This window comes from Mycteria americana, chromosome 13, assembly GCF_035582795.1.
Source record: "Mycteria americana isolate JAX WOST 10 ecotype Jacksonville Zoo and Gardens chromosome 13, USCA_MyAme_1.0, whole genome shotgun sequence".
Lineage (NCBI taxonomy): Eukaryota > Metazoa > Chordata > Aves > Ciconiiformes > Ciconiidae > Mycteria > Mycteria americana.
In genome coordinates, this window is record NC_134377.1 from 9,650,186 (window position 1) to 9,677,458 (window position 27,273).

Genomic DNA, 27,273 nt, shown 5'->3' on the forward strand with positions numbered 1-27,273 from the left:
CACTAAGCATTTGTAGCGCCCACCTGCAAATGGAAGTGAGGGCTTACCTCTAAAAGAGCAGCTTTTCCCAGGCTTCATTGCCTTTACAGACATAATGCTATGTCCAAGTCGAGGCTTTGTCTCTGGCTCAAATCCTCCAGGAGAATAAGAGTTTACAGGTATTTACCGTATGAACTCTTTTTCTATTCTGTCAACCTATTCCTGAAAAATCTCTGTGCCTAAATGTGTGGAAGAGCTCTGGCTTAGGGACAGGCGTTCGCAGGAGGGGTGCTTCGAGCTCCTCTGTACCAAAGCAGTTTCTGTGCTGCAGGGAGGGGGCTGCACCGCAGCAGAGGCACTGGCCCCCGCTCAGATCCGCCACGTTTATACAATGACAAAAGAAACAGAGCTCAGGAAAACTTCCTTGAGAACTGTGCTCATTTTATTGGCGGTGGTTTGGCTCCCGTACGGCGAGCATCAGCACCCCCGTTCCCTGACAAAGTGCAGTGACACCTTTGAAACCAGCAAGCATCTCATAAGGCCTTTTCCACCCCCACCCCCAGGACAGGGAGACCTCCCCACAGACCCTGGCGGGAGCCCCCAGCCCATCCATGACCGAGGAGGTGTCCAACACCTCCACACCACGGCAATACCAACACTGCACTTGAACCAGGCGTCCCACCTTCCATCGCCATCCTGCCTCCCCCTTTGCAAGCCAAAGCTAAACCTGTGCTGGTGAAATGACACACCCACACAGCCAGAGGCACTGGAAAGCACACATTCAAATTTCCCCTCCATGAACCAAGCTGATTAAAGGCCACCTGAGAAGCAAGGTACAGGTCCAAGCAGATGGAGAGCTCACCCTGGCTCCTGTGCTTCAGCAGAGGAACCGGGTTGCTGGGGCAGGAGCACCCAGAGCTGTGTCCTCCCTCCTCTCCATCCTCCACAGGAGCCGCAGGCTGAAAACACCCAAAGGAGCTGTGGCAGGAGCCAGAAGGACATGAGACAGGCGAGAGGAACAGTTGGGTCAGTCAAACCATGGTGGATCCGTTGCTGTTCCTGCTGCAACAGCTCCCAGCATGGCTCGCTGAGGTCTTTTCTGGGCCATCAGCTACTCATAGTCACATCTACTGATCGCTCCCCAGCAAGGGGAAGGATGAGACAAACTGCTCCTCACAGTTCCTGAGTTTATTATAAAACATCAGTTTGACACTGCTTCTTAAGCAGGGTTTACACTTCCTTGTGCCAGTGCCTGCTCAGCTTCAACATGGCCATACGGAGACCTCCTCCTTCGTCCCGCTCCCCTCTGGTGCCTGAGCCAGTCGGTTTGTACTTCCAGCTCTGGCCAGTCTCATGAGACGTGTCTGACACTGGTGCTTGTTTTAAAGACTAAGGCCAGGGCTTGCAACTATAACACAGTAAAAGATTTTAGATTCTTTTTAAAACCAACTTCTGCACTAGGTCCAGACTCCAGACTTGGCTTGGGCCAAGCTTATCTTCTGCTGAGCTGCCCCTCTGATGAACACCCCCAGTGCCAGAGGGAACTTTGCACGGATGGAGAGACCATCTTCATGGCTTAAAATACAAACACTGGCATCCTTTATTTAGGCACTTGAGTAAGAGTCCCAGACTTCAGTTTGAGGGCTGATGAACCGGGTGAGGAGGTGAGGTCTGGCCTCTGAGCAGCAGCAGCGTGTCCCGGTGCCCCTCCTGCCTCGCGGCGATTGCCCTGCATGCCGCGGGTCACCGGCTCAAGATGGGCCATCATTATCCACCGTCGACAGGAGACGGGCGACCTGGGCCTTCTGCGCACGGTTGATGTGCTGAGCCATCTGGATGATGCAGTCCATGGCCACCTCGGGGTTGGCTTGGACCAAGCTGCAAGGCAGATGGGAGAGGGCAGCTGCCTCAGGGGCTGAAGCAAGAACCGCCTCATCTCCACCACCCGCTGTCACCAACCCAGGGGACAGCATTGCCCTTCGCATCCTGGCTCCCGTGGCCACTCACCTCCGGATTTGCTTGAGCACGTAGTCCCGCTTCAAGTACTTGATGTTCTCCCAAATGGCTGACCGGGTGCCATCATCCTCTTGCATGTGCTTCTCCAGCCACTCCACCACCACCTGGTTGTTGTCCCAGAGGTAGCCCTGGGGAGAACAGCACCATGGGCAGAGGGTCCTGCTGCCTGCACAGCCTGAGCCCCCCCATCCTTGGGCTTTTTCCTCCCATGACACGACCAGGCAATGGGATTTTTCTTCTCAGTCCTGCACGTACGGCACAGCATGGCACGCTCCCCCACTCCCATGTAACAGCCACCGAGGAAAAGGTTCAGTTTGGAAATCAAAACTGGGGAAAGCTTCGTGGACTGTTTAAAGTGAAAAAAGTTAAGGTAAAATATGTTTCCTTTGCACACCTTCAGTTCCCAGCTCAGCAAGCACAGGACTGACAGGGCGACGTGCGTGTCATGGCACTTGCACTTGAGAGCAGATCAAATGCAAAGACTGCAAATCTCTCTTCTGCCTGGGAAGCCCTATCTGATGGTAGAAAATGAGGAGGCCCATGTTTATTTAGGGGCCACCGTGCTACCGCTGAGCACCAGCATCCAATTGAGGTCACCTGCTCTGAAGAGACAGCCCCAGCCTCAGGGCTGCTCAGCCGCCCACCCTGGCACAGGCTGCAGAATGGTCATTCCCATTGCATGTTTAAACCCTCAGGGAGGCACCAACAAAATGGCTGAGCAACCGGAGAGCAAGGTGACAGCCCTCGGAACCCCCCTGGCCGCAGGGATGCCTTGGGAAGCCAGGGCTGGGGGTACCTTCGCGGCTCCTTCTGTCTCCATGAACCAGCGCCGCAGCATGGACTGGATGTGGATGTGGCTCAGGTCGCTGTTTGCCTTCAGGACCTCCGCCTTCACCACCTCCTCCAGCAGCAGCCGTCGCAGCCGCCAGTAAAGGAAGGAGCGGGCGTTCTTCCACTCCAAGATGTCCTGTTGAAATGGGGGCAAACCCTGGCTTGATCTTTTCAGAAAGAAGAGGAGCTGATGTGCAGCGACTGCTCGCTCACAGCTCACACCGGCAGGTTTGAAGAGAGCTCTGCTGGGCTGGAGCAGAGAGCAGCACCCGAGGCAGGAACAGCACACTGAGCTGCAGCCCAGACCCCCAGGAGGAGACTTTGCCTCCCACCTTTGTGCCGCCACTCCAAAGCCACTTGGTGGCTTGCCACCACCAAACCCCTTCCCACCGATGTCCTGGCTCACCGTGATGACGCCTTTCTCCTGCATGCGGCCCGGGGTGTCGTGCAGGTCGGCGAAGTGCACGGCTACCTGGTAGTACATGGGCAGGAGGAGCTCCTCCCGGGCCTTGAGCTGCTTCTCCAGCTCCCTGCGCTGTGCCTCAGACAGCTCGGGGGTCCCTACAAGACATGCCGTGCTGAGCAGCCCACCCACTGCCCCTGTGACGGGATCCACAGGCCACCGTGGGGTCTGGGCTCCGCTCTGTGCTCCTGCATCAGCCACCCCCACCAGGAAAAAGGGTGCCCAGCATCATGTCCCTTTGGTTTGGCACATTTACACCCCTGCCCAGAGCCCAGCCACAGAAGGCCGTGGCCACAAAGGGGCTGCACCGTGTTCAGTGCCTGCCGCAAGAGAGGCGGGAGGTGGCATTTGCAAGGACTTTGTGGGACCGTGTTTTAGCAGGGTGGAAAGGTGTGGGGGCAAGGACCTCCCAGTGCAGCCCCACCATCCACTGCAGGCAGGAGCTGATCACAGGGCAAAAGGAGACCCAGTGCATTAAAGGCAGCCTCTGTGCAGCTCTCTAATGACTATGCATCGTCTCATTAGGTACTGATTCAGCATGGCCATCACCATTCTTCATCTCAAAGCATGGGAGAAAAGTCCAGCACTATTTACGGAGCCCCCTGGAGATACAGGTGTTTTAAAGTACCACCACATCCCCTTGGCAGGCTCCACCATCAGAAAAGCCATAAAGAATTTTCACAAAAGAACAGTGAAGGATTTCCTGATGGTTGCCACCGTGGTGTTTGAGCCTCATGTTTTAACTTACCACTACCAATGCCCACAAGCTGAAACGCCCTTCCCTTACCCAGCTGCTCAACGAGCTTGGCATAGACCGTATCAATCCTTCTCATGGTCTTCACCAAATCTTTCTTTCTGAACTTGATCTCCACTGTTCCTCCAGGCTCCAAAATGCCCCCCCTGGAAGGAAAGTTTGGTAAAGCAGGGACTGGTCTGCATGGGAGAATAAATCCTGGGACAAGAGGTCCAGGCAACTCTCTCTTCTAAGAATTAGGGAGAGAGAAAACCTATAAGGGTTTTGTTTCCAGTCTGGGATTCTTGTCTATCCTCCCACTCCTTACAGCTTGCTCCAATGTGCATTAATTCAGGTTAGAGAAAAGGCCTCCTGACCCCCAGAACCATGTTTTACTCACCCACAGCCTTCGCTGGACACAAGAGGATATCCCCAAGGAGATACCTGCCACGCTGCTCTGTAAGAGCCCTGGAACTTTTAGCTGATGGCTTTGATTAACTTAAGGGTAAAAAATACACATCTCAAGTGACCAGAGGTCTCTGCTCGCGGGACTGTGACTCTGCAGACCCCATGCACTGGCTCTCATTTCTCTGCACGTGGGCTGTGGAGGATGCACATGTATTTTGGACGCTGACCTGCTCTCTTTGTCCGCGTAGAGCTCCACGTACAGGGGGTTGATGGTGGAGTCGATGACCACCCAGGAGCCTCCCCGCAGCTCTGCGTGTGGCGGGATGTAGACCAGGACAGGCTGCTTAAAATCCCGGAGGCTATCGACAATGAAGGCGCCGAACTTCAGCATTTGGTCGTACATGTCTGAAAGCCAAAGGGACTCAGTGGCTGGGCGCCACGACTGCCGTGGGCCAGGCTATTGCCCCTTGCCTCCTCTGAGCTGCCCAAAGCCACTTTCTCCATTGGAGAGACCAAACAAGCACCCCAAAACCAGCCCAGCAGGAAGCCACCAAGCCCTGGGACCTGGGTCCTGGTGATGCCCCATCACCTCCCCAGCCCAGCCCCACATCCCAGAGTGGTGCAGGCAGGACCCTGGTAGGCTGGGCCACCCCAGGACCCTGTGGGGTGGCAAAAGTGGTGGTAGTATGTCACAGCATGGGGATCTGGGCACCCCAAGCGTGGGTACCTTTCATGCCGCTGGAGAAGCCTCGCCAGTTGGCAAAGATCATCAGCGGGAGATGCTCCCGGTTGAAGTCCCGAATAGCCTGGGCCGTTTTAAAAGCAGAATCTGGAAACCAGACCTGCCCGGCCTGCTGGATTATCTGCAAAAGATGGCAAGCAGCGCTGCTGAGACTGGTGCCGGTACTTCCTGGCACACCACACTGGCAGGTTGGTGGCACGTGGTGTCCAAGAGCTGGAAGAAAACAAACTGACCAAGCACCCTTAATTTCACCAGTCTTTAAGGAAAATCAACACGTGCCAAAGGATTATGATAAGCTTTTTCCCTGCTATCCCCTCCAACCTCCTCCCAGCTGCTGCTTGCCCACATTAAGGTCTCCGCACACACCTTTGCCTCCGAGTCCGGGTTGGCAGGGTCCGCAGGTATTGTCACCTCCACAGTGCGGGTCTCAACAGCGATGACACCCACTGGGAGACCTCCCAGCCTGCAGTGAGGCAGGGTGGCCTCAGCAGAGGCCAGTTCCCCTCCACATTGCACCCCAGCCCCACCAGAGATGTTCCCCCCATCACCATCCCAAAAGCAATGCCACGGCCAGGGCTTGAGTGTGCTTGACCGTGCATGCAGCCTCCCTGCATCGCTCTCTGCCTCGGGGCTCCATCCCCTGCTTGCGGCAGTACCTTGCTCTGCCAACCACGACTGTCTGAGCCCACAGCCTCATGATCTCCAGGAAGCTGCCCTGGTCGAAGAAGCCACTCTGCCAGGTCCCCTTGAGAGCTGCAGAGCACAGGGAAAAGCGGAGTGGCGCAACGGTGAGCACTGAAGAGCTCCCTGTACACCAACCCACAGCAAAAAGCACCTTCTGCACCAGGACGGGGGGTCTGCAGCTACAGGGTACGTTTGGGAGCATTGCTGTAGAGGTCTCGGGTTGCCCTCACTTACTTGGATGGGGTCTCCCTGCCAGCATCCACCTGGGGTCGTAGGGGACTTTGGAAGGGACAAAATCGATTTCTCTTTCGATGGGGTCGCTTATGGCAGTGATGGGCACCGGGCTCCGGTTATCCTGCAAGGGAGAGCCCAGAAGGGCAGGTCACCAGCCAGGTACGGAGTAACACCCCACATCGCCGTCCTGCAGCACCCTCCTACCTTTGGTATGTACGAGAGCCACTGCAGGATGGTGTAGACCCCCTCAAAGTCATCCGGGACGGTGACATGGGAAACGCCATTATTGTGCATGATCTGCACGCCTCCCAGCTGGTTATTGGATGTGTAAACTTCACGTCCCAACACCTAGACAGAATTATTAACAGAAACACAGCTCGGTCTCTGCTAATACAGGAGCCACCCCTCCTTGCTCTGTTTGTTAAGTCAAACCTCTGTACAGGCACATTCCCTCTCGTTTGAGGCTGAATTTCCACCTCTGCCTACCAGGGTGATGTTAAAGCAAAAGGACTCTGCTTTAGACACCTAAAGGGACTCACAAGTGCATCATTTTAGCTAAGCAGGTTTCAAATCAGCTCAAACCAGTGTGATTCTGCCCAGAGATGGGCCCTGCCCTTGGGACCGGAGCCAGGCAGCTCTGCCATCCGGCCCTGCTCCAGGAGCAATGCACCATGAACTGGCCCCTAAAGCAATACCAAATAGCTGCAGGGTGACATTCTCTCAATTCTCAGTGAGAGGAGCCCCACTGCAGTTCCCCTGTGTCTCCTCCAGATAGGTCCCATGAAGTGTCGCGCAGGGAACTGCCACCTCTTCCCATGGGACAGGGGAAGAGCCCACGCATGTAGTGGCGTGAGGGGCAGTGCCAGGGAGGACACGTGGCCGGAGCACTGTACCTTATTGAGAGCCGTGACGCCGGTGAGGATGATGTGGGAGTTCTCCACCTGGATGACACGCTGGCCCAGCCTCACCAGGTACGCGCCGATCCCGATGGCACGACAGGTCACCTGGGCACACACACGAGGTTACTGGGGAGAAAGGGCTGCGGCAGAGTCTGCGAGCACCAGGAGAACGATGCTCCCTGGCTCTGCAGGATCTACACTAGGTTGCTTGTTGCATCCTGTTATTCCCCCAAGGGTGACCTTAAAAGCAAGTAGGAGAGAGGGGAGGAGTGGAGCAGGGGAAGGACCCACGGCTGTACCATGCTGATGGTCACTATTTCATCGTAAGCGCGAGAGGACTCCCCAGCGATGGTACCGGCGGCACTCAGGTTTTCCACCCCAAATCCGTTGTCCTTCCCAATGATGTCCAGGAGGACGTACCTGCAAGGAAAGCAGAGCCATGGTGGCATGAGCAGGACAGGGGGAAGCGCTCACTTGTGTGGTGTGTCTGGGAGGATGCTGAGCTAGGACGTGGGAGCTGCATCCCGGCAGGGATGCAGGGCAAGGCTCAGGGTGGCTCTGTGTGTCCCATGGGGTAGTGGGGCTCACCTGGACTCGCCCCCTTCCTCCACGTGCTCACAGTGCACCGAGTTCATGGCGCTGATCCTTGTGTAGTCCTGGGGAGTCAGGTACAGGTACTTGAACCCCTGAAAATAAAGAGGAGGAGGATGAGTTGTGGAGCCCCCGTGCACAGGCTCACGTGGGACATGGACCCACTCCAAATCCACCCTATGCATCAACAGTGGCTCAGGGACCAGGGCTGGACAGAGCAGCCATTTCCACCCCACTGGGGAAAGCGGAGGGAACCATCCCCACAGCAGTGGGTGCACGTGTGTGCTCACCCCCCAGCGTTGATCCCACAGTTTTATGTCCCAGTTTAGCTCTGGTCCCTTCTTCCCCAAAGTCCTCTGTTATTTTCTGTGATGGCAGGAGGGGAGGTGCCCACACACCTTGTAGGGGTCCGCAGGATCCACCCAAGCCACCTGGAACATGTGCTTTATCTCGTCGGCAAAGCCGATGCGGGCACCGCTGTTGGCAGCAATGTAGATACGGGGGATGCCTTCGGCTCGTGCCAGCTCCGAGGCCCGCAGGAAGACCAGGTCCTCCTCCGGCCCAAAGGAGCCGATCTTATGTGTGATGTCATTGCAGATGAGCACGATGTCCCGGCCTTTCGGATACTCAGGGGTCTTCAGTTTCATTTTGAAAGCAACCATCCCCACCTGCCCCAAAACAGCACAAGGTCACAGGGCAGGCTCCTCCAGAGAATGGGGTCTGAGCTGCAGACTGCGTTAACCAACAGACAAAATGCTTGCTTGAGGAGCATCTCCCAGGCTTTAAACACAGCCGGACTGGGGAAAACACCAGCCGTTCCCACCTGACGCAGCACAGCTTCCCCCCAGCTCCTCTCTCCCACCCCATTCCCAAATCCTCCCCCACTACCTCATTCCCTCCAGGGACCCTGTTCATCTGCACGAGATGTCCCTGCGAGTCCAGCACCAGCTCGGTGTACGTCAGGACGTCCTTGGGGTACAGCTCTGAGGAGCCCCACAGCTTGAAGAGAGCCTGCAGAGACACCGTGCACAGGACAAGCTGAAAGCAGGGGGCTGCGGCAGCTCTGAGGCTGTCACCGAGCGCAGACGGGCACTCCTGCAGCAGGCTGGGACTTGGGGTGAGCAAAACTTTGCGTTAGAGCCCCCACCCTGCTGCAGACCTCCTTGCACAGGGCTTTCTGGTTCACATCCTCCATGAGTGTGACTACAGCAATTTGCAAGAGCTAGGAATAGGTTTAGAAATGCTTCATATAACCAAAAATGCTGGGACTTGTGCTCTTCTCTTTTTCTCATTTGCCAGCTGAGGGGAGAGGAGTCTTTTCCCCAGATGGGAATATCTGGGGAGGGTGGGGAAGAAAAGCAAATGCAATAATTTGGAGCCTCTTTCTGCTCAGCCGGCCTCACCTGCCTGATCATCTCAGGGAAATCATACACATAGGTGGTGCCCAAGGACTGCGCCTGGAACCGCTTGGCCTGAAGCAGGTCCTTGGTGACGTAGGGGGTGTTGATGAGCATCCCGTGCTGTGGCCCTTGCTTGTCCCCGTATGACTGAAACATGATCTGGAGAGAAGGGCAGAGTGTTGGCTGCCTTCCCTCGGCACGCGGGCAAGTCCTCTCTGCAACGCTAAGGTGCAAGAGCCCCGCAGGGCTGGAGCACTGCCGAGCTTTGCCTGGCCAAGATGCTCATGCCTGTGGCTCTACTCGACCAAACAATACGATTTTCCACCCCACTCTTTGCAGAGTGCAACACTGCTGTGCTGCAAGTACCAGCAACACCCTAACACCGACCTTCACCTCCCAGACCAAAAACTGCGTGACTACACACCAGCAACACCCCTGGGGCTCAGCACCATTTTGGAGAAAAGCATCACCTCAAGGTGCCCAACTGGATGCAGCACAGAGGGGAGTGAAACCGGGCCAGCCCTGGGAATGCTGCTGCACAGTCCCAGGGGCTCTGGGACAGACCAGCACTGCAGGTGCACGAGGATTTTTGCAGAAACCACCCCAAAGCTTCGCTGTAGCTGACAGCTGCTCAAGCAGTCATGGTTGGGTTCCCGTTTGCAGCTGCCGCCTGCAGTTACTCACGCTGCCAGTGCCGGGGTCCCTCACTTCCTTGTAGAGGCTGATGTCCAGGTAGTAGCCGGACTCGTTGGTCAGGAAGAGGCGAATGGGGATGGCGGTGGCAGTGGGCGTCAGGCGGATGTTGATCTTCACCTCGGCCTGCAGGACCCGCAGCTTCCAGAGGCGGCTGCCGTAGCGCATCACCATGGATCGCACCGACTCCTCGATCTGGGCACGGGACAGCACATGGATGGGTCCGTGGCCCCGGGGACACCACTGTCCCTGATGTCAAGGCTGGAGCAGCCGTGTTGCATCTCCACCCCAAACAGCCATTTCAGATTTGCTTTGGGCAAGCCCCTTCCCTCTCTCCATCTCTCCATCCCCAGAGGCTGGTGCTGCCATCCAGCCTCTCCACTGGGGAAAGACAGTGCACCACATCCTCCTGAACGGACACAGCCCCACTCCTTCAGACTGCACACTGCCCGGGGGAAGAGCCTGCCACCCACCCTCGTGCCCTCCAGTGAACTGCCTGCTTGTCCCAGTCTGTACAAAAAGCCCTAATCATTGCAAAGTGTGAAATCTCAGCACCTCCCCAGAAAACAGCCCACAGTGAAGGTCTGACACAGAAATTAAGCTGCAGGAGCCTCTGGGGCTGCCAAATCCAACCCCCATCCAGGGTCGGGTGGGCACTGGATGGGACCGGGTCTGACAGCCAGCGTGGGGGGTGGCTGCCTGTCCATGCAGTGGTAGCGAGCACGAGGGACCACACAGCCTCTGTCCCCAGATCAGCACTGCACTGACAGCGGGAAACAGGACACCGAGAAACGCACCTTGGAAGGGTCCATGACGACCGTCGGGACAAAGTTGAGGAAGATGTGGTTGCAGTCAGTGCGGACGGTGGTGTTGTTGAAGGCCACCTCCAGCTCATCCATCGCCTCCAGGAGCAGCCGCTCGCCCTCGTTCTGCAGGTACTCGAAGGAAGCCTCCTGCAGTGCACAGGGTGGCTCAGGGGCGGCCAGCGCAACCCCTGCACCTGAAATGCACCCACCTCTGCCCGTGCACCGGGAGGACCCAGCGCCGCCTTGCCTTGGTGACGAGGTCCGAGTGGCGCACGATGGCGCGGATGAAGAAGCGGTAGTCGGTGGCCTCGGCGCCCGCCTGCACCTTGGCAGCGCCCAGGTAGAGGTGCATCTTGTGATTGGCGCAGGGAATGGCCATCAGGTCAAAGTTGCGCATGCGGTTCAGCTCCAGCTGGAAGGCCAGCGCCGGCTCCAGGTGCCGGTAGATGCGGTCCTCTGCAAACTGGCACGGCATGGAGGGGTGAGCAAGCGGCTGATCAGCCAGCGCTGGACGGGCTCTGCTCTAACCACAGCTCTTACCTCATCCCTGGCTCTGAACGTGAAAAACTTTGGGAATTCTCTCTAGAGCAAAGGGGAGAGAGAGGACAACATGAATAATCCTGGCACGCAGAGGAGTGTTCCAATTTTCAGTGAATTCATTAAAAAGACAAAACCTTGCAGGCTTCCTTCTCCCCCAAAGGGAAAAGAGCTGGGAATAATCAATGCCTTTTAAAGGCAGCTTAAAGCTATGGAGCGGCCACGCAGGAACCACTTTACTGGAGACATTAGCAGCATAAAGGATAATACAGGAGATAAATCACTCATTGAATCCCTTATTAATTAGTTCCCAGCTCCTGATGCACAGTAGGTACACCCATCACTCAATGTTATGTCTATAAGGTACTTATAAATGTTTCTAGGCATTTTAGGAAGGCAGAAGCAGTATGTGTCTAAAGTCACTCTGCCTGTCGATGGCTCAGTCTGCACTCACCTGCTGGGCAATGAGAAACGTGATTCTCCGGAGACCACAGTCAACAAGGACATTTTTCTACACAGAAATAGAAGACTCCACCAGTCATGAGAGCTTAAACATCTCCACCAAGGGAGCAAACAAAAACCCAAGTGGCTGCCATGGGGTGCAGTGTTTTGGGGAGAGCCACGTGGAGATGAGGCAGTGCCTTGGGGTACGGTGCCCTGGCTGGCAGGGTCTTCAAAAAGGGGGGTGCAGCCCCAGCAACAGACCTTGGACTGGGCAAAGGCTCTGAAGATGGGCACCAGCTTCTCGTCTTCCGCATGGTCAGCCCAGTGGAGCGCGATGTTGAGGATGTGGATCGGCTCCTCGTGGAGGTTCTGGCAACAAAACTCCCCCGTCAGCTCTGACCAGGAGCACCACTGCCATCCCAGCACCACCTCGGGGGGACAGCAACGGCATCGTGCCCACCTTGGCGTCCTCCTCCTCGTAGATGGTGGCTCGTGCCTCACTGAAGAGCCCGCTCTCCGAAGGTGGGTCAGCAAAGCATGAGATCACTTCATCAAAGTTCCTGCCCAAATGGTGGGGATGAGGTCACAAGTCAGCACGTCGTGCCCGTCCCCTGCCCAAGGGGACAGCACCAGAGACCCGCTGTGGCAGGGATGCGGGTACGAGCGCAGTGGCCCGGGGGCACACACCAGCTCAGCCAGGCTCCACCAGCCCACGGCAAAGCTACAGCTCATGAAACACAGCTCTGAGCACTGCTGTGTTAATGCACAGAGATGCTTAACCCATGCCAGGCAAGCTCCCTTCAGGCTCCACATGTCCCCAAATGACATATCATGTCCCCACCAGGTAACTGTTGTACTGAAAATATCACCCAGCCCCAACCTCTGGCTGTGGGAGGAACAGGAGCTGCCTCGAGCACTGCCCAGCTGCTGCCAGCTTTGGCTCTTCCAGCCGCTTTTGCTCTCTAACGACCACAGCAGCACCCAAAAGGCACATACACGACCAGCCAGGCATGTCCCTGCACCCCTACCTTGTGAAGTCCTCGAATCTGTCAAAGGCCACCATAGCTCCCATCCGCTGGCTCAGGGGAGAAAAGCCACTGTCCATGAAGAGCTCGGTGCTGTGCCGGGCCAGGTCAGGGTTGGAGATGCTGATGGGAACAGACATCCTGCACAGGGGAGCAAGGCAGCCATCAGCCATGGGTGGAGGCACCACTCCTGGGTCCAACAGGGACCACGCAGGTCCCACTCCGACACTCTGACCCGGAGAGGGCTCATCCTGCTCCGCTGGCAAAGGGAGAGAGCGGCAGGCAGTTCCCTCTGAGGGTACCCACGTTTTGCATGGAGGAGATGATACAAACCCAACAGCTTTGCAAAAAGGAGCATGTCCAGGGGAGCGGGACAGGCGTGCAGGGGCCCCCGTACCTATTTGGGTGGGAGGAGGGCAGCATGAACTGGAACTCCACCAGGCAGGTGCCATCTGAGAGCTGCCGGTGCTGCAGGCTGTTGAGCTCGTAAGCAATGTACCCGCGCCGCACGTACACCTGGGAGGGGGACGGCGGGAGGTACTGCCGTGCCCCTGCTCCCACTGCACACATGCATGCCACCCCCTAGAGCTCACGTGCCCCCCACGGCCCCCCAGCCCTCACCTCCAGCGCCGCCATGCGCACCACCTGGTTGGTGTGGTAGAAGAAGATGGGAAGCACATCGAAGATGGTGGTTTCTGAGAGGATCAGTTTCTGGAGGAAGAAAGCAAAATTTAGGGCAAGGATGAAGTGGGACACCCTTGCCCCATGGCAGGATGGGGGAGGCACGTTCCAGAGGGGCCTCTCAATGTGGGGCTGTGCAGGACTGGCCACCAAGGTGCCATGGGACACCCTGCCCACCATGGGGACACCGCCAGACCCAGACATGGATCCACATGTCAGTCCCCTGCCAAACGGGGTGAGGAGCAGGGGATGGAGACTGGCAGCAACCCCTCCTCTGCTCCGCACAGGACTGACACTGCAGCAAGGCTTTGATTGCTTTTTTGGCTATTTTTAAGGCTAAGCCTCTTGCAGCCAGACCTCCTCACCAAAGCCACCCAAAAGCCAAATTCCCTCTGCGGAAAATCACGTGATTCCCAACCTTCAGGTTTTCAGGGCAGTACTCGTGTCCGTACATGTCGATAGCGGACAGGAAGATGGACTCCACCTGGTTGTGCCGCAGCTCATAGGAGGGCAGGTGAGAGGCGATGAGCACCTGCAAGGGGAGAGGCGGCTGGGAGCGTGGGGGACAGGGACAGGGACGGGGACAGGGATGGGGACGGCACGGCATGGCACTTGCCGACCTGCCGGGCTCTCAGTGCCACTTTGGAGTGCTCGGTCTTGCTGAGCTGCGTCAGCTCATGGAGGATGGCCGTCAGCTCGTCCGTCAGTGTGGGGTCACGGCCACATAGCTGGTCCTGCAATGCATGCACCACCGTGGCTCGGCTCAGGCCCCTCGCTGCAGGATGGCTTCATCCCACACCCCCAGCCCTGCACGGGCAACGGGGACAAGACCCCAGGCGCTAAAATGGGCAAAATGCTGCTCTTTGAACCAAGTGCAGCAATGCAACGCTACAGAGGGGAGATAAAGTCCCCCTGACGAGGCAGGAATGGACGCTTGAATGCAAAACCCAAACCCTGGGGATGCATTATACAGAGGAGCAGAAAAGCGTTTTCTCAGGTGTCCACCTGCGTTCAAGGGCAAAGCACAGGGCTGTCACAGCCACCCACAGTCGCATCCTGTACCCGCAGCGATGTAGAGCTTGCCTCAGCTTATGGGCTTTTCCCTGCTGCCAGCCTTTACTTCTGGTGTCTCGGGGCATGGGCTGTACTCACAATTAACATGGTCACCAGCAGGTTCTTCTTTGCCACCTGGGCGTGAGAGAAGATGCTCTCCAGCACGGGAGTCATGTCGGGTTTGCACTGCTCCCGCAGGCTGATGACGCACTTGTCATAGTGAGCTGTGGGGCAGAGCATGGTGAGCCCTGCAGACCCCCCAGAGAGCCCCGCAGACTCCTCCGGAGAGCCCCTGAGCCCTCACCATGCTGGAACTGTGTCTCCACTTGCAGGTAGCGTCTTAGCAGGTCCAGCACCACTGCCTTCATGTAGCCCCGGATGCCACTGCGGTACCTGGGGAGCAGAGAGCCCAGCGTGCTGCGAGGAGGTGGCGGTGGTGGGGAGACCAGGGGGGTCATGGAGAGTGCAGGTCTCACCTCTGCACCAGCTGCACCACACTCTGCGTGTTCATGAAGAAGACCTCCCGCTCAGCCTTCCTCTGCAGTGTGGCCGCATGGGTGTCCAGCACATTGGCAATCTGCAGGGAGAGGGCACAGGGTCTGGAGCAGCTTGGGGCAGCGTGGCCGCAGGGCTGCCAGCTCCCCAGCTTGCCTAGGGACAGTGCTGCAGCACGCAGAGCCTTTCATTTGTGGTTTTTTTTCCCCCAAGTGAAAAATGCTAAGTGACAAATAAATATAGAAATACAAAAGCACAAATATAAACACACAAATATAAGAACAGAAGCATAAGAACACAAGCATAAACCCACAAATGTTTCCCTCACTCATTTAGTATTTTATAATATCTCTGGGCAGGACAAATTCAGGCAGAAACTCCTAACTAGCTCTAGCTAAAAAGGAAGCGGAGGCCAAGCTGGGGAGTGCAGCCCCCGCACCGCTCACCTGCTGGCTGGGGAAGCAGCAGAGCACAGAGGTGATGTTGCCGGCATACTGTGCCATCACTTTCCGGATCGACTTCTCCACGGACAGGGGGATTCTTCCCGAAATGCTCGTCATGATCTCCTGCAGCTCCAGGAGGGGCAGGGAGGGGTCCCGCAGGGTCTTCATCAGCTGTGCCACCCACTCCTTCACCTGCGGGGAGCAGAAGCTGGTGCTGCCTGCACCCACCGGCGCTGCCTGTCTTGCCATCATGGCAAACATGAGGCAACGGGGCAGGACCCCTGGACCACCTTTGTCCCCAGCACCCACCTTGGTGCTGAAGTAGGGCTCGGGCAGGCAGTACCCGTTCATGACATTGGTGAGATTGTCCAGCATGTTGCGGAGAACCTGGTGCTGCTTCTCGCCGGTGATGGGGAGAGTCTGCTGGGCTGGGAGCCCCCCCGTGAACGGCTGCGCCTGGAGAGGGCAGAGAGAGGTGGGCTTGCCCAGGTCCTTGCCAACATGAGGCAGAGCCCCCCGAGAACTGCAGCTGCCCCAGAGAAACGAGCACAACCCCTCCAGTGTCTGCTTTTGGTTAGATACAGAGGAAGCACCTAACATTCAGCTTCATGTCTCTGCCAGTGCCCCATCGTGAAAACAATGCAGAAAAACTGGAGATGTAGACAGTGCTATAGATACACTAAAAACTTGCATGTGAGCTTCTGCGCACTAAGTAAGCGTGCATGGGATGCTTACGCAGAGCAGCGCCGTGGCACGCGGAGCAGCCAGTCGAGCCCCAGTGCAGCTGGCTGGGGGATGCGGCATGGCCATGCAAGTGCCACCCTGTACCAGCATGGGGACACATCCATGCTGATGCCCCAGTCAGGGCAGTTCCTCTGTTTTGTCCCCCAGCAAGCATCCCCAGTGCCCCACGGGATGCCGCTTGGGAGCGGACGGGAGGGGACAGCAGCGTGGCTGGCTCCTGGCAGACTCACAGCCTTCACTTTGGTGGGATCATCCAGCTCGAGCCGGGCTATGACGCAGCCCGCCTCCAGCAGCGCGCCCGGCCGCTTGACGTAGTGCACCCGCCCAGCCTCCTCCACTGCCAGCGTCATGATGATCTTCATCACCTGGGCAAGGACGGGTGAAACGGTCACGGAACGAGTGGCACCTGCGCACCGCAGAGCGCCTCGAGCATCACGGCAGTGTTGGTGGGTTTCATCTTTGCCGTCCACCAGCATTGCAGGAATGGATGTCCCCCGGGCTCTTCTGCAAAACTCACCTCGATCTCTGCAAAAACGTTCCCCTCAGCTACGTGACCACCATCGTCCACTGTGTACTGCAGCAGCTTCCCCGCGGAGGGGGAGCGTAGCACCGTCGGGTCCTTCTCCTTCTCAAAGTCGCAGGTTTTGTTGCCAATGGTGATCCGGTATCTTAAGGAGAGGGAAAGGTCTCACCAACCGGCTGCTGGTCAGCGGGGAAGGCCGGGGGGGGGGGGCCCAGTGGGGAGGTACCTGTCGATCTCCTCCTTCATGTAGGTGGTGTAGCTGTTGCCATCATAGGAGAGCAGCAGCCCGCCATCATTCAGCCGGTGCACGTCTATCTCTATGTGAGTGCGGTTCATGATGATGACGTACGTCGTCAGGGACTGGCGGGCAACCTGCGGGCAGCAGCCAGGGAGAGCCCTCAGTGCAACCCCCTGAAACACGTGCAAGGGCCTTTCTGGGGGCTGGTGGTAATGGGGGGGTGAGGAGCATCTCCTCGCGCCAGTGCAGGAGCAGCATGCTGCCACAGGACGGGGCTGTGCCGGGAAGGGCAGGAGGCAGCAACCTCAGGCTGCACCAAAGGTTCAAGTTGCAGCCTGGAGCTGGTTTAACTCATGGCTCACCTGCTGCTTTCATTGTGAGTAGGGAGTTTTTGCATGAAGTTCAACTAATTGGGTTTAAAAGCAAGAAAAGGAGGTCCTTTATTAAACTCAGGGCAACAAGATGTATGAAAATGTCTGTCTAGTTAAAATGAGGTTATTAACCTCATTTTTATGTTGCACATTTTTAAAGGACAACCTCATATTTATTGCGTCTTTCTCCTTCAGGACAGGAGCACGCACCCCTGTCCCCATGAGAAGCGTTGTGGCCGGTCTGGGAGGAGCACGGCCCAGTCCTCACCTGAAGAACGTACTTCACACCCTCATAGATGAGCTCCACATCGACGATGTTCAGCAAGGAGGCTGCTGGAAGCACCTGCCCCCTGAAACACAACGGATGGGTCAGGCACCACAAGTATTGCTTGCCTTGCACACCGGCGGGGAGCCAAGTGTGCGAGATGTCAGCGGTGCTGCTGGCGTCAGGCCACGCGGGCTGTGAGCTGACTGTGGCAGGGCGCGAAGGTGACCGGAGGGGACAAGCATCTGCTTTAAATGACCCACGTGAGCGCCTTGTAAAAATGCATCCGGAGGCCCGCCAGACACCAGCAAAACATGCTCCGATAAGGGCGTGGGGGAGAGCCCCGGGCGTCCTCCAAGGCTGGAGGAACAACCTTGACATTCAAGTGCAAAAACAAAAGCAAGCTGCATTCAGCCAAGCCACTTTCCCCTGAAAGCTGTTTTCCCAACCGTGTGAAACTTTTTCCCCTCTCCAGATAAAGCAATAGCCGAGAAGCCAGAGCTGTGAGTCACAGCAGATACCCCTGTTTCCCGGTTGTTGCAGTGCTACTGCCTCCGGATTTGCAAAGCTTTTGCAGCAAAAGTGGGAAGGAAGATGGCCCAGGGAGAGCAACAGTCAGGTCTCCGTGCTTGCAAGAGCTACACGGGCTGCCGGGAGCCACCCTTTGGGACATGCAATCCCTGTGCCCCCTGTGCCCATGGCACGGCCAAGCCCCTGTCGGGCAGCCCTTGCTCCACACCTCTCTAGCGAGTGCAGGAAGTCGGTCATGCAGGTCCTGAAGGCAGCATCCGCCACGTTCAGAGCACCACAGACAACACCCAGCATCGTGTCCGGCTTCTCTGCCTGTCGGGGGCAAAAATAACAGGGTTTGGGTCTTGCCTTACACCAGAAGGGGAGTGGCGACCCTGAGGCAGACAGTATCCCCCACCTGCACTTTCTCAGCGATCAGATGGTCCAGCCAGCCAGTGTCTATCTCATTGTTCTGGAAGCTCTCTGTCTCCAGCAGCTTAATCAGATATTCCACTGTGGTCCGGAAATCCCCGCGGATAGACAGCTCTTTCAGGGCAACCACCATGTTCCTTTTAGGGAGTAAAACTATCCATTAATGACCAATGAGGAGGTGCTTGGCTTTCAGCAGAGGAAATTGGGGAACCACGGGGACCGGGGTGATGAGCTCCTGAGCCCTGGGCACCCTCACGCCTGGATGAAACAGCCCCACAGTCAGCACTGACTTAATAAAACACTTAAATACCCATGACAGACTCGTTACATGTTGCTCAGTTACGGAATGAACATTGCTGCTCACTGGCACTAAGCACATGCTTAGCAGATCACTACAACATGTCTTTAAGGATCAGGTTGATGAACTGGGGCCGTAGCACCAGCGCAGTCTGAAAACTTTGGCTTTGGCCAGACAGTCTCTGCAGCACAAACAAGCCGCTCAGCACAGCAGCACCATTCTGGTCCTCTCAGATAAAAGCCACTTTTCCCAGCTCATGCAGTGATTGCGAGGCTTCCTGAGGTCACCACCCTGTCCCGCCACTCACGAGATGGCCTCCTCCCGGTTCTCTCCCCACGAGAAGCAGTGCCCGAACTGGGAATCGGCAAATTCATGCAGCCCCCCAGCCGCCGCCACGCTGAAATACCCCCAGACATTCTTGCTGCTGCGGAAGTTCAGCTCCTGCACCGTCCCCGAGCTGGGCTTGAAACCCTGAGCGAAGACAGAGCAGGAGACATGGAGAAACCAGGCTTGAGACTCATGCAGAGTATACAGGGAAGGGGAATCCCTGTGCCATTTATCAGTCTGCATGTGGATCTCACTGATCCCATGGGTTATTGAACATTGAACATTGAAGCATGCCCACGAACAGCCCATGAACATTGGCCGGGGAGGACCGTGCCCAATTCAACCCCAATAGTGGGAGGGTCCCCCCGTCCCCATGCGCGGGGCCAGTGCATGAATGCTCGTCCCCCCAGCTCACCTCCTCAGGGTTCTCGCTGGTGATCCGGGCGGCGATGACGTGGCCCCTGGGCATGGGGGTGTTGGTGGGGCTGTGGAAGCAGATGGGTGTATCGCCCCAGGGGCTCTCCCCGTACAGCACCCGGATGTCTTTTATCCTGTGCAAGGGGATGCCCATTGCAATCTGCACGAGAAACAAGGAGGACTTTAGCTGCCAGAACAAGACTTTAGCATCAAAATTACAACTAGGAGACACTGATAGATGGTCTGAATGAAGAGCGAGGGGAGGAGGCACCACGCTGCAGGAAGCTGCTCCCAGTGGGGAGTCAGAGACAAAGGAAGGATGCTACATTGCTTCCACCTGCACCCCACATGCTGGTATATGGGACTGGTATATGGCAGAGCTTCCCTCTGCCAGGCTCCAGCCCAGCACTCCTCCCTAAATTAAAAAATTGCTTCATCTAACACACCTCGCAAAGTCGCCCATGTGCGCTCAGGTACCTGCAGCTGGGCAGCAGGGAGGTTCACATCTGCGATCATCTCTGTGCAAGGGTGCTCCACCTGCAGGCGCGGGTTCAGCTCGAGGAAGTGGAAGCTCCCGTCCTTGCTGTAGAGGTACTCGACGGTGCCCGCGCTCACGTAGCCCACCATCTGGGCCAGGCGGACCGCACACTGCAGGAGAGGGTGAAACCACCGTGGGGAGTAATGACCCTCTGTTCACTGCAGCAGAGTTAGGGTGTCCCGAACAAAATGGCAGCAGTGTCTTTGCATGGACCCAAGGAGACAAGAAGGGCTGGGGCTCCCTGCTCAGCTCGGGGGGTCCCTCCCTTTCTTAGGAGCCTCAGGTGCCAAAAACCACAAGAAACCCAGCAAGGATCAGACCAGTTTCTCACTAAAACCTCGCGCTGCCCTAAGGCCAGGGCCACCCACCTGCTCCATCACCTCTATGACGGAGGGTGCTGCGATAGTGGTGGGTGCCTCCTCGATGATCTTCTGGTGCCTGCGCTGGATGGAGCAGTCGCGGCCGAAGAGGGAGATGGCGTTGCCGTACTCATCGGCCAGCACCTGCACCTCCAGGTGCCGTGCGTGCTGCGCCAGCTTCATCAGGAAGACAGGGGACCCAGGCGCCTCTGCTTGCACCTGCCATGAGGGAGAGGGTCATGCTATGGCATCACCCCCCAAATTCATCCTGGGAGGGAGGCAGGTCCTGTGGCGAGCCCAGGTGGGAAGCACGAGACACCCAGAGTGGGAGCAGGACCCTGCTGTGTGCCCCAGGATGGGAGGGGGATGGGGATGAGGACGGGGGCTCTGGACACCTCTCACCTGCCGGAAGCAGGAGCCAAATTCCTCCGCTGCCTCCACTTTTCGGATGCCTTTGCCCCCACCGCCTTCTGCTGCCTTGATCATCAGTGGGTAGCCGATCCTCTTGGCCACCTGAGGGGGAACAAGGGCTGGAGTGACTGAAGTGCTCTGGACCCCAACCCATCACCCTGACAGTCCACCCTGTCCCAGCCCCATGCATCCCCAAGCAGGATTGCCCCGAGCCACATCCATGCAGAGACAAACTACTGCTGAAACATCCTTGCATCACTGTCACGTGTGCTGGGAGGCCAAAAGGGCCAGGGCATGCAGGCTCCCAGGAGAAATAATGGTGGATGGGAGACAAGCGGCTGCCCGTGGGCTCGGCTTTACCTCCAGGCCTTCCTCCACCTCCTTCACACAGCCCTGCGTGTATGTCTCAAGGGGGATGCTGATCGTCTGCTGATGCTTCTGGTCCTCTTCAGACCACTGGGCCACCAGACCTGCAGGCACAGCCAGGGCTACAGTCACCACCAGGGCGGCGTGGCTGGGGTGGCATGCTGGCTGTGCCCAGGGAGCTGGGGACCCCATGTTGGCAGGTGACATTTCCCTTGTTTCCATGCACCCCATCTGCAAAAAACCCTCTGCCCCAACCAGCAGCTGCTTGGTTGCAATGGGGTCCCTGGTACCTGCAGCCACGCTGCAGCCAGCTGGGCTGGGGACCCCAACCCTGGCACTTGCTTTGGGGGAGAAGAAGAGGCAAGGAGGAGAGAAACGGGGGAGCGGGGAGGGTGTGTGGGGCTGGGAAGGAGACGCTTACCGCTCCCACTCCATGGCAGCGTGGGGATCTGGACCGTCTGAGCCACAATGGTGGATGCGACTTTGTCCCCCAGTGCCCACATGGCATCACTGGGGGGACCTTCGAACAAGGAGGGAAGGGGTGAGCTGGGCCAGCCTGGCCAGCCAGCCCATCCCCTTCCCACGGATGCTGCAGAAAGCTGCTTCCCTCTGAGCCAGCACCATCAGCCCTTCTGCAAAGAGTAGGGGCATGGAAAACCCCCCCAAACCCACTGCCCGGTTCAGGATGGAGCTTGACCCTTCTCCAAGGGAAGCCCGGGATGTCCCCTAGCTGGGCAGCCCACGAGGTCTGCTCCCACCCAACATTCCCCTGTGAATGCTGCATCAGCATGAGCATTACAGGGAAAAACCAGAAAACAGCGGGATTCCTGGGACACCTCCAGGAAACTGGCCTGGGGACTGCCACACTGCAGGGTGGACACGCCAGATGCACAAAACGGGCATTGCCCAGCACAGTGTCCCTAGGGACCGAGCGTGCATGCACACATTAGCCCGATGCCCACTGCTCCCTCCAGCGCTGGGAAGGCAGCGAGACCTTACCTAGGAAAGCTATCCCATTTTTCTGCAGCAGCTCTGGCAGCTTGGGGTTTTCCGAGGCATGTCCCCAGCCAGCCCACACCGCCTGGCACAAAGGAAGGAGCAGCCATTACCTCCCTGCACTGGCATCCTCCCATCACCCACAGCATCATGCCTGGCTCCTCTGCACGGAGGGACGTCACCCCGTTTCTGAGTGCCCCTTCTTCCCCATCCACTTCCCTCAGCAAAGAGGTGGGAGGCCCGCAAGCAGCTGCTACCTGGACTGGGATCCGTTTGGAAATGTCCACAATCAGCTCCACATTGGCGTAGTTGTTGTTGTTGGCCCCCCCGGGGACGGGCACGTAGTGATCTGCCATTTTGATGTACTCTGAAAGACAATGCATGGCGGTGGTGGGAGCCAGTCCCTGAGCCACACCCCACTCGCATGCTGCCCCTTGCACCCCCTCCCCAAACCCTCCATCCCAGGGAGGCCAGAGGGGGGAGAAATTATTTACTCCTGGATCTGGCTGTACAGGAAAGTATGTGACCCTGGGCTGTGCAGAGCCTTGTCCCAAGCAGCAGTGCAGGGAGAAGGAAAAGGGCTGCCTTGGCTCAGCCTCAGGGCAGGGGACATCCCTCACTGGGATGATTTAGGAATTACCTGCATTAGCCTTGAGGTCCTCAGGGGTCACCATGACCACGAACCGAATGGCACGCTCGTTTCGGAACATCTCGTAGGCCCACCGGCGGATGGAGCGCATGCACTTCACAGCAGCGATGCCATTGTTGGCGATGAGGACCTGGGGGGACGGGGAGGTGGGGTGTCAGGCTGAAAACTCTCCTTGCTGTTGGGGTGCAGGGCTGGGCACGTGGCCCCGAGGGACGGCAGCGCAGGGACGAGGGCTGGGTACAGGTGGTGAGCAAAGCAGGGCAGCCATGCTAATGCAGGTGCTTTGCAACAGCCAGTTGTACGTGCCGGTGGAGCAGGAGGCTCCTTAACAGCAGCTTTGATGCCTGGCAGTGGGGCTAACGAAGGACGGGGCTTCAGCCTTCATTTGTGCCTGCCGTGCAAAGCCACTGCAAGCAACCTCCATCCAAAGGCAGCATTGGGAGGGTTTCCCTCTCCCAGCCCATGAGGGCAGGTGAAGCTGGGGGACAAACAGCTCTGGGCTGCCCCAGACTGCCATCGGTCCAAGCCTGGTGGGCACGGGATACTTGGGCAAAGCTTGAGGATGCCGCCGTGAAAAGCAATGACCCACCACCCAGGCAAAAGCAGGGGTGCACGGGGAAAGACCTTCTCGATGACACGGTTGCCCCCGAAGCGGGTGACGAACTCTGCTGGTGAGGCGACAGTGAAGTCCCGTTGCAGATCCATCTTCCTGTGCTCACGGCCCTTCTTCACCAGGTGCAGCCCGGACATGCTAGGCCTGCGGTGGGACACGATGACCGTCAGTGAGCCCACAGTCGTGCAAGCAAACCCTCACCAGGCACGACGTGTGCTGCCGCTGACTCGGGCTTCCCTGGGGGGTCGGGTCTGCAGGGAGCCCGGCAGCCTGCAGCAGTGGGCACTAGAGACCAGACTGTGCCCCCTCCGCGGTTTCTTCCAAGGAAAGCAACAAAACCCTTCACCCTGCTGACACACACAGGGAACACTGAGATTCATTTCCCTCGCTTCCCGCTCCCTGTCGTGCACCGGGATCTCTCCAGGGACATCTAACACCCGCTGCAACACCACAGAGGAAAACTGCTTTCAGCTGAGTTATATGGGGCAAGTAATTGGGGGTGAACAGAGCATGTTTCGCAATTAAAACACCCCCCGCAGCAGCTGTGGGTCCACATTCATTCAAACACCACAACTAGCAGATTTGCAGACGTAGGAACTGGCCCAAGACCCCACTGCACTGGACAAAAGCCCTGGGGTTTGCATTTCAGGGAGCAGAGAGGGTTTTGCTCAGGGTTTTTGGCCAGTGCATGGAAGCACACGTATGTCCAGAGCACTGCTACCGCTGCAGCACGGCCATGCCTGCTTCTGCACCCCTAACGGGTCGCAGCCCGGTTACAGCTGGAAATGCACCACACTCTGCTCCAAGGGATGAGGAATGGGGAGACTCCAACGGAGCCAAAACACAGATCCTTCCTCCTGCTGCCGGGATCGTTACATGCACAAATGACCCTTTGCAGCGGCCGAGGTCTGCTGCAAAGCTTCTGCTGCTCCTGGTTCACACCAAACCCCTTTGCAGAGCTGTACCTATCCCCCACTTCCCCAGAGGACTCCTGGAGCAGCCTGGCTGGGTGGTGCGGGTGGCAGGAAAGGCAACAGGACACGGGATGGCACAGAGCATCCCTTCCCCGGTGTCCGTGCAAGGCGAGTGGGATTGCTGCCTCCAAACCCCATGGCACCGAGCACCAGGTCTCTGAGGGGTGCAGCCAAAGGTGCCCCTCCAAGACCACCCCGAGCTGCGCTAGGGTTACCGAAGGGGGAGCAAAGAGCAGGCAGCACTCTGCGAGAAACCTTGCAAAGAGCGTGATGCACCGCTCCCAGCAGCTGCCTTGCGAATTTGCTCTCACACAGCCTGCAATGACAGCAGCTGCAGCTCCTTGCCAGATCAGACCCCATCCTGCCCGCGCTGCCTGCTCCCCAACCCCAAAACACCTTCCCAGGCTCACCACGCTGCCGGCCAGACTCACCCCTACCATGGTTTTCCACTGAAGGCATTTCCATGCCCTACGGAGTCTATTCCTTGTTTCACACCCCATCGTATATCCCCAAAGTGGGCAAGTCGGAGCGGGCTGTGCTGGTGGCCAGGCGGCTGGACCAGCCCCTCCGCAGGGCTCCGGCCCCAGCAGTGCTATAAGGCAGCCCTCGCGCCTCCCACCTCCTGGCACGGTGGTGGCCGGCGCAGGAGGGTCTGGCAGCACCGGCAGCCCATCGCAGGCAGGCAGGGACCTCCCCGGCAGCCGGGCACATGCCTTCCCACGGCTCTGCCCAGAGTTTTAAGCAACTTTCTATTTTAATTAGCAGTTTCACATTGCTCCCTCATAACTCAGCCAGATTTTGAGCTGTTGATTGTTATTCTACGGATGTGCTATAAATAAGGAAAGGAAGAAGGACCAGCCCCCCCCTAGAATGAGCCGATTTCACATGAGCAGCACTTGGCACATTTATTTTAAGGGGAAATGTGTCAAAACCCCCTGGGAGGTTGGGAAATGTCCTGATCTCTCCATGCACTCAGAGTGTTTTCAAGTAGCTGGAGCACTACATTGAGTGGTGCCAGGTTTGTTGCACTCCGGCGCATCCCCCACGTTGCTCAGCAGCTCTGCTGCTCTACCGGGGCCGGCCGCGCTGCCCGCTTCCCTCCCACAGCCCCGAACCCCACCGCAAAGCCTGTGCCAGTGCACCCGTCCCATCCTGCAAACTGCACGTCTACAACATGACTTGGATGGCAACATAAGGAAATTCCTCCCGTGTTAAAGCGCAGATGAGCAGCAGCGATACCTCGCCGGCAGCATGGTGCATGAAACCGCCCAAAACCCCAGCTAGGCAAGAAGATGCCATTGGGCTGTGCTCGGTGAGTGGGCTGTTGGGTTTCATAACATGTCCCTGCAGCCAAAGGTCTTTTATTTTTAACTGTGAGTGGAGCAGCCAGGAGGAGCTGGGCAGCAACGCTTTGTTTCCAGTTATTTATAATGGCCGTCAGCTGTGCTCGCACGGGAAGCTGCCCAGCACAAGCCAGCAGGCAGCAGCAAGCTGCCCTGCAGCCCTGCCAGTGCCAGCACTGGGCAAAAGTTGCTGCAAAGCTACCCATGGAGCAAAGCTCTTCCACTTTTCATTGACTCATGGCAAAACCACCAAAGAGCTACTTTTCTCCCTTAAATTTCTCTGCTGTAGTTGCAAGGGCAGAGGAAGGGCGGGAACAGCACAGGAGCACCTTGCGTACCCCCATCCTCCCAGGATGCTGCATTTCCCCATGCGCAATACCGGGAGCGTGTCAGCATCCCCCCCAGAGCAGAAGCCAAGTGAACCTGGCAGCAGGAGCAGGTCCTTGTGGGATCTAGCCCTGGGGGCACAGGACAACCTTTGCATACACAAATACATGTGCAAATGCAAGCGCATGTGCAATCTCGTCTTGCCACGCAAGAAAATCCCTGCTCCCCAATGCACCCCCATCCTGTGCCAACCACGGCTGCGGCCGGTGCATCGGCACAGCCTTTCCCGGCACCGGGAGATGGTACAGGGACACAGAGAAGCAGCAAAATGAGAGAGGAAGCTGTGAGAAAACGGGAGCAATTGGGCAATTTGGCTGCAGTGCTGGGGATTGCGTTTGAAGGAACGCCATGCACACTCAAAGCACTTTCCACCCCGTTCTTTGACATCCGAACTCACTGTAACGGAGCAACCCCTGCCCCAGTCCTTGCTGCGCTCGTGCACATGGCACTGCCGTCACACAGAGTGCTCGGAGACATCTGCTCCTCCTGGGGTTCTGCCGTTAACCTTATTATCAGGGTTTTTCATGCAGCACCAAGTCAAAGGGGGCAGGACTGGGGCACTGATTTGGGCCTCCGAGAAGCACCTGCACATGCACCTGCACCCCAATTTTAGCAACAGGATCCCTGAGAAATGCACCCACAAAAATCATCTGCCCGCCCCAAGCAGGGCATTTTTGTACCACCGCTGCTCCCGACCCCACGCATCGTACCTGATGCCAGTGGCAGGCTCCAGCAGGGCGGTCACAGCGGGGGGCTCAGCACCGGTCCCCCCTGCCCCAGCCAGGCTGCTGCGCCGGCTGCCCACCCTGAAGGCCGCTGCCACCAGCTCATCATCGGAGGAGGTGTCCTCGAAGGAGCCCAGCACGAATTTGGCCAGGGCCGGCCGGCGGAGAGCAGCAGGGTTGTACACTGCAATCTGCTCCTGCTCCCCTGCTGCAGCCTTGCCAGCCCGTGGCGGTGGGTTGGGGGCCGGGGGGCTTGGCTGCGTTGGCCGCTTGGCTATGGTGGGAGCTGCTGGCTGCTCTGCCGGGGTCTGCTCTGGCTTCTCCTCCTCCCCAAGCTGGGGGTCGGACATTTTGGCCCAGATGAGCAGCACCAGTACCAGCAGGAGCAGGGAGGACGGCAGCGTTCACCTGGCCTGGGGAGAGGCACGGAGACATCCCATCAGACAGGACCCAGGGCCCCCCGGCTCGTTGCAGGCATGGGAACAGCCCCCCAAAATGCTGAGGCCCCTTCCCCCTTGCACCCCACACCACAGCCCCCCACAACACCCAGCCAGACCCCCCAAAAGCTCACCCAGAGCTATTTTTACTCCCCAAAACAGGAACGGTGCTGGCAGGGGGCACAGCTCCGCT

At 57.8% G+C, this 27,273-nt stretch overlaps 2 protein-coding genes across 2 annotated transcripts in view; one reads left to right on the plus strand and one right to left on the minus strand.

Moving 5' to 3' along the window:
* SVOP (SV2 related protein) overlaps positions 1-27,273 on the plus strand; it is a 243,850-nt gene that overhangs the window by 164,229 nt on the left and 52,348 nt on the right. The window lies entirely within an intron of this gene.
* On the minus strand, positions 507-26,995 carry ACACB (acetyl-CoA carboxylase beta). The gene is made up of 52 exons (XM_075516576.1): positions 26,629-26,995; positions 23,226-23,358; positions 22,593-22,731; positions 22,210-22,319; positions 21,956-22,037; positions 21,378-21,476; positions 20,951-21,060; positions 20,582-20,692; positions 20,189-20,398; positions 19,760-19,930; positions 19,281-19,442; positions 18,846-19,009; positions 18,227-18,377; positions 18,038-18,141; positions 17,302-17,383; positions 16,651-16,796; positions 16,419-16,569; positions 16,132-16,266; positions 15,467-15,613; positions 15,161-15,349; positions 14,696-14,796; positions 14,524-14,612; positions 14,319-14,443; positions 13,787-13,900; positions 13,585-13,698; positions 13,107-13,196; positions 12,883-13,001; positions 12,489-12,626; positions 11,921-12,020; positions 11,722-11,829; positions 11,471-11,527; positions 11,020-11,061; positions 10,727-10,942; positions 10,471-10,626; positions 9,665-9,868; positions 8,984-9,139; positions 8,469-8,591; positions 7,979-8,248; positions 7,578-7,675; positions 7,289-7,409; positions 6,984-7,094; positions 6,295-6,438; positions 6,091-6,211; positions 5,829-5,925; positions 5,539-5,635; positions 5,158-5,293; positions 4,658-4,835; positions 4,077-4,189; positions 3,233-3,387; positions 2,792-2,962; positions 1,987-2,123; positions 507-1,857 (listed from the first exon to the last, which is right to left on the minus strand). Exons 1-52 carry the CDS (start codon positions 26,991-26,993, stop codon positions 1,731-1,733), a joined length of 7,089 nt encoding a protein of 2,362 aa, XP_075372691.1. The 5' UTR covers positions 26,994-26,995; the 3' UTR covers positions 507-1,730.

What these genes read in the sequence shown, in the direction of transcription:
- ACACB (XM_075516576.1), bottom strand. Translation starts at nt 26,993, where the DNA reads ATGTCCGACCCCCAGCTTGGGGAGGAGGAGAAGCCAGAGCAGACCCCG. An exon ending in GAGCCTGCCACTGGCATCAG is followed by an intron (nt 23,359 to 26,628) that starts GTACGATGCGTG and finishes GTCCCACCGCAG; the next exon opens with GCCTAGCATGTCCGGGCTGC. An exon ending in TGGCACTGAGAGCCCGGCAG is followed by an intron (nt 13,699 to 13,786) that starts GTCGGCAAGTGC and finishes CTCCCCTTGCAG; the next exon opens with GTGCTCATCGCCTCTCACCT.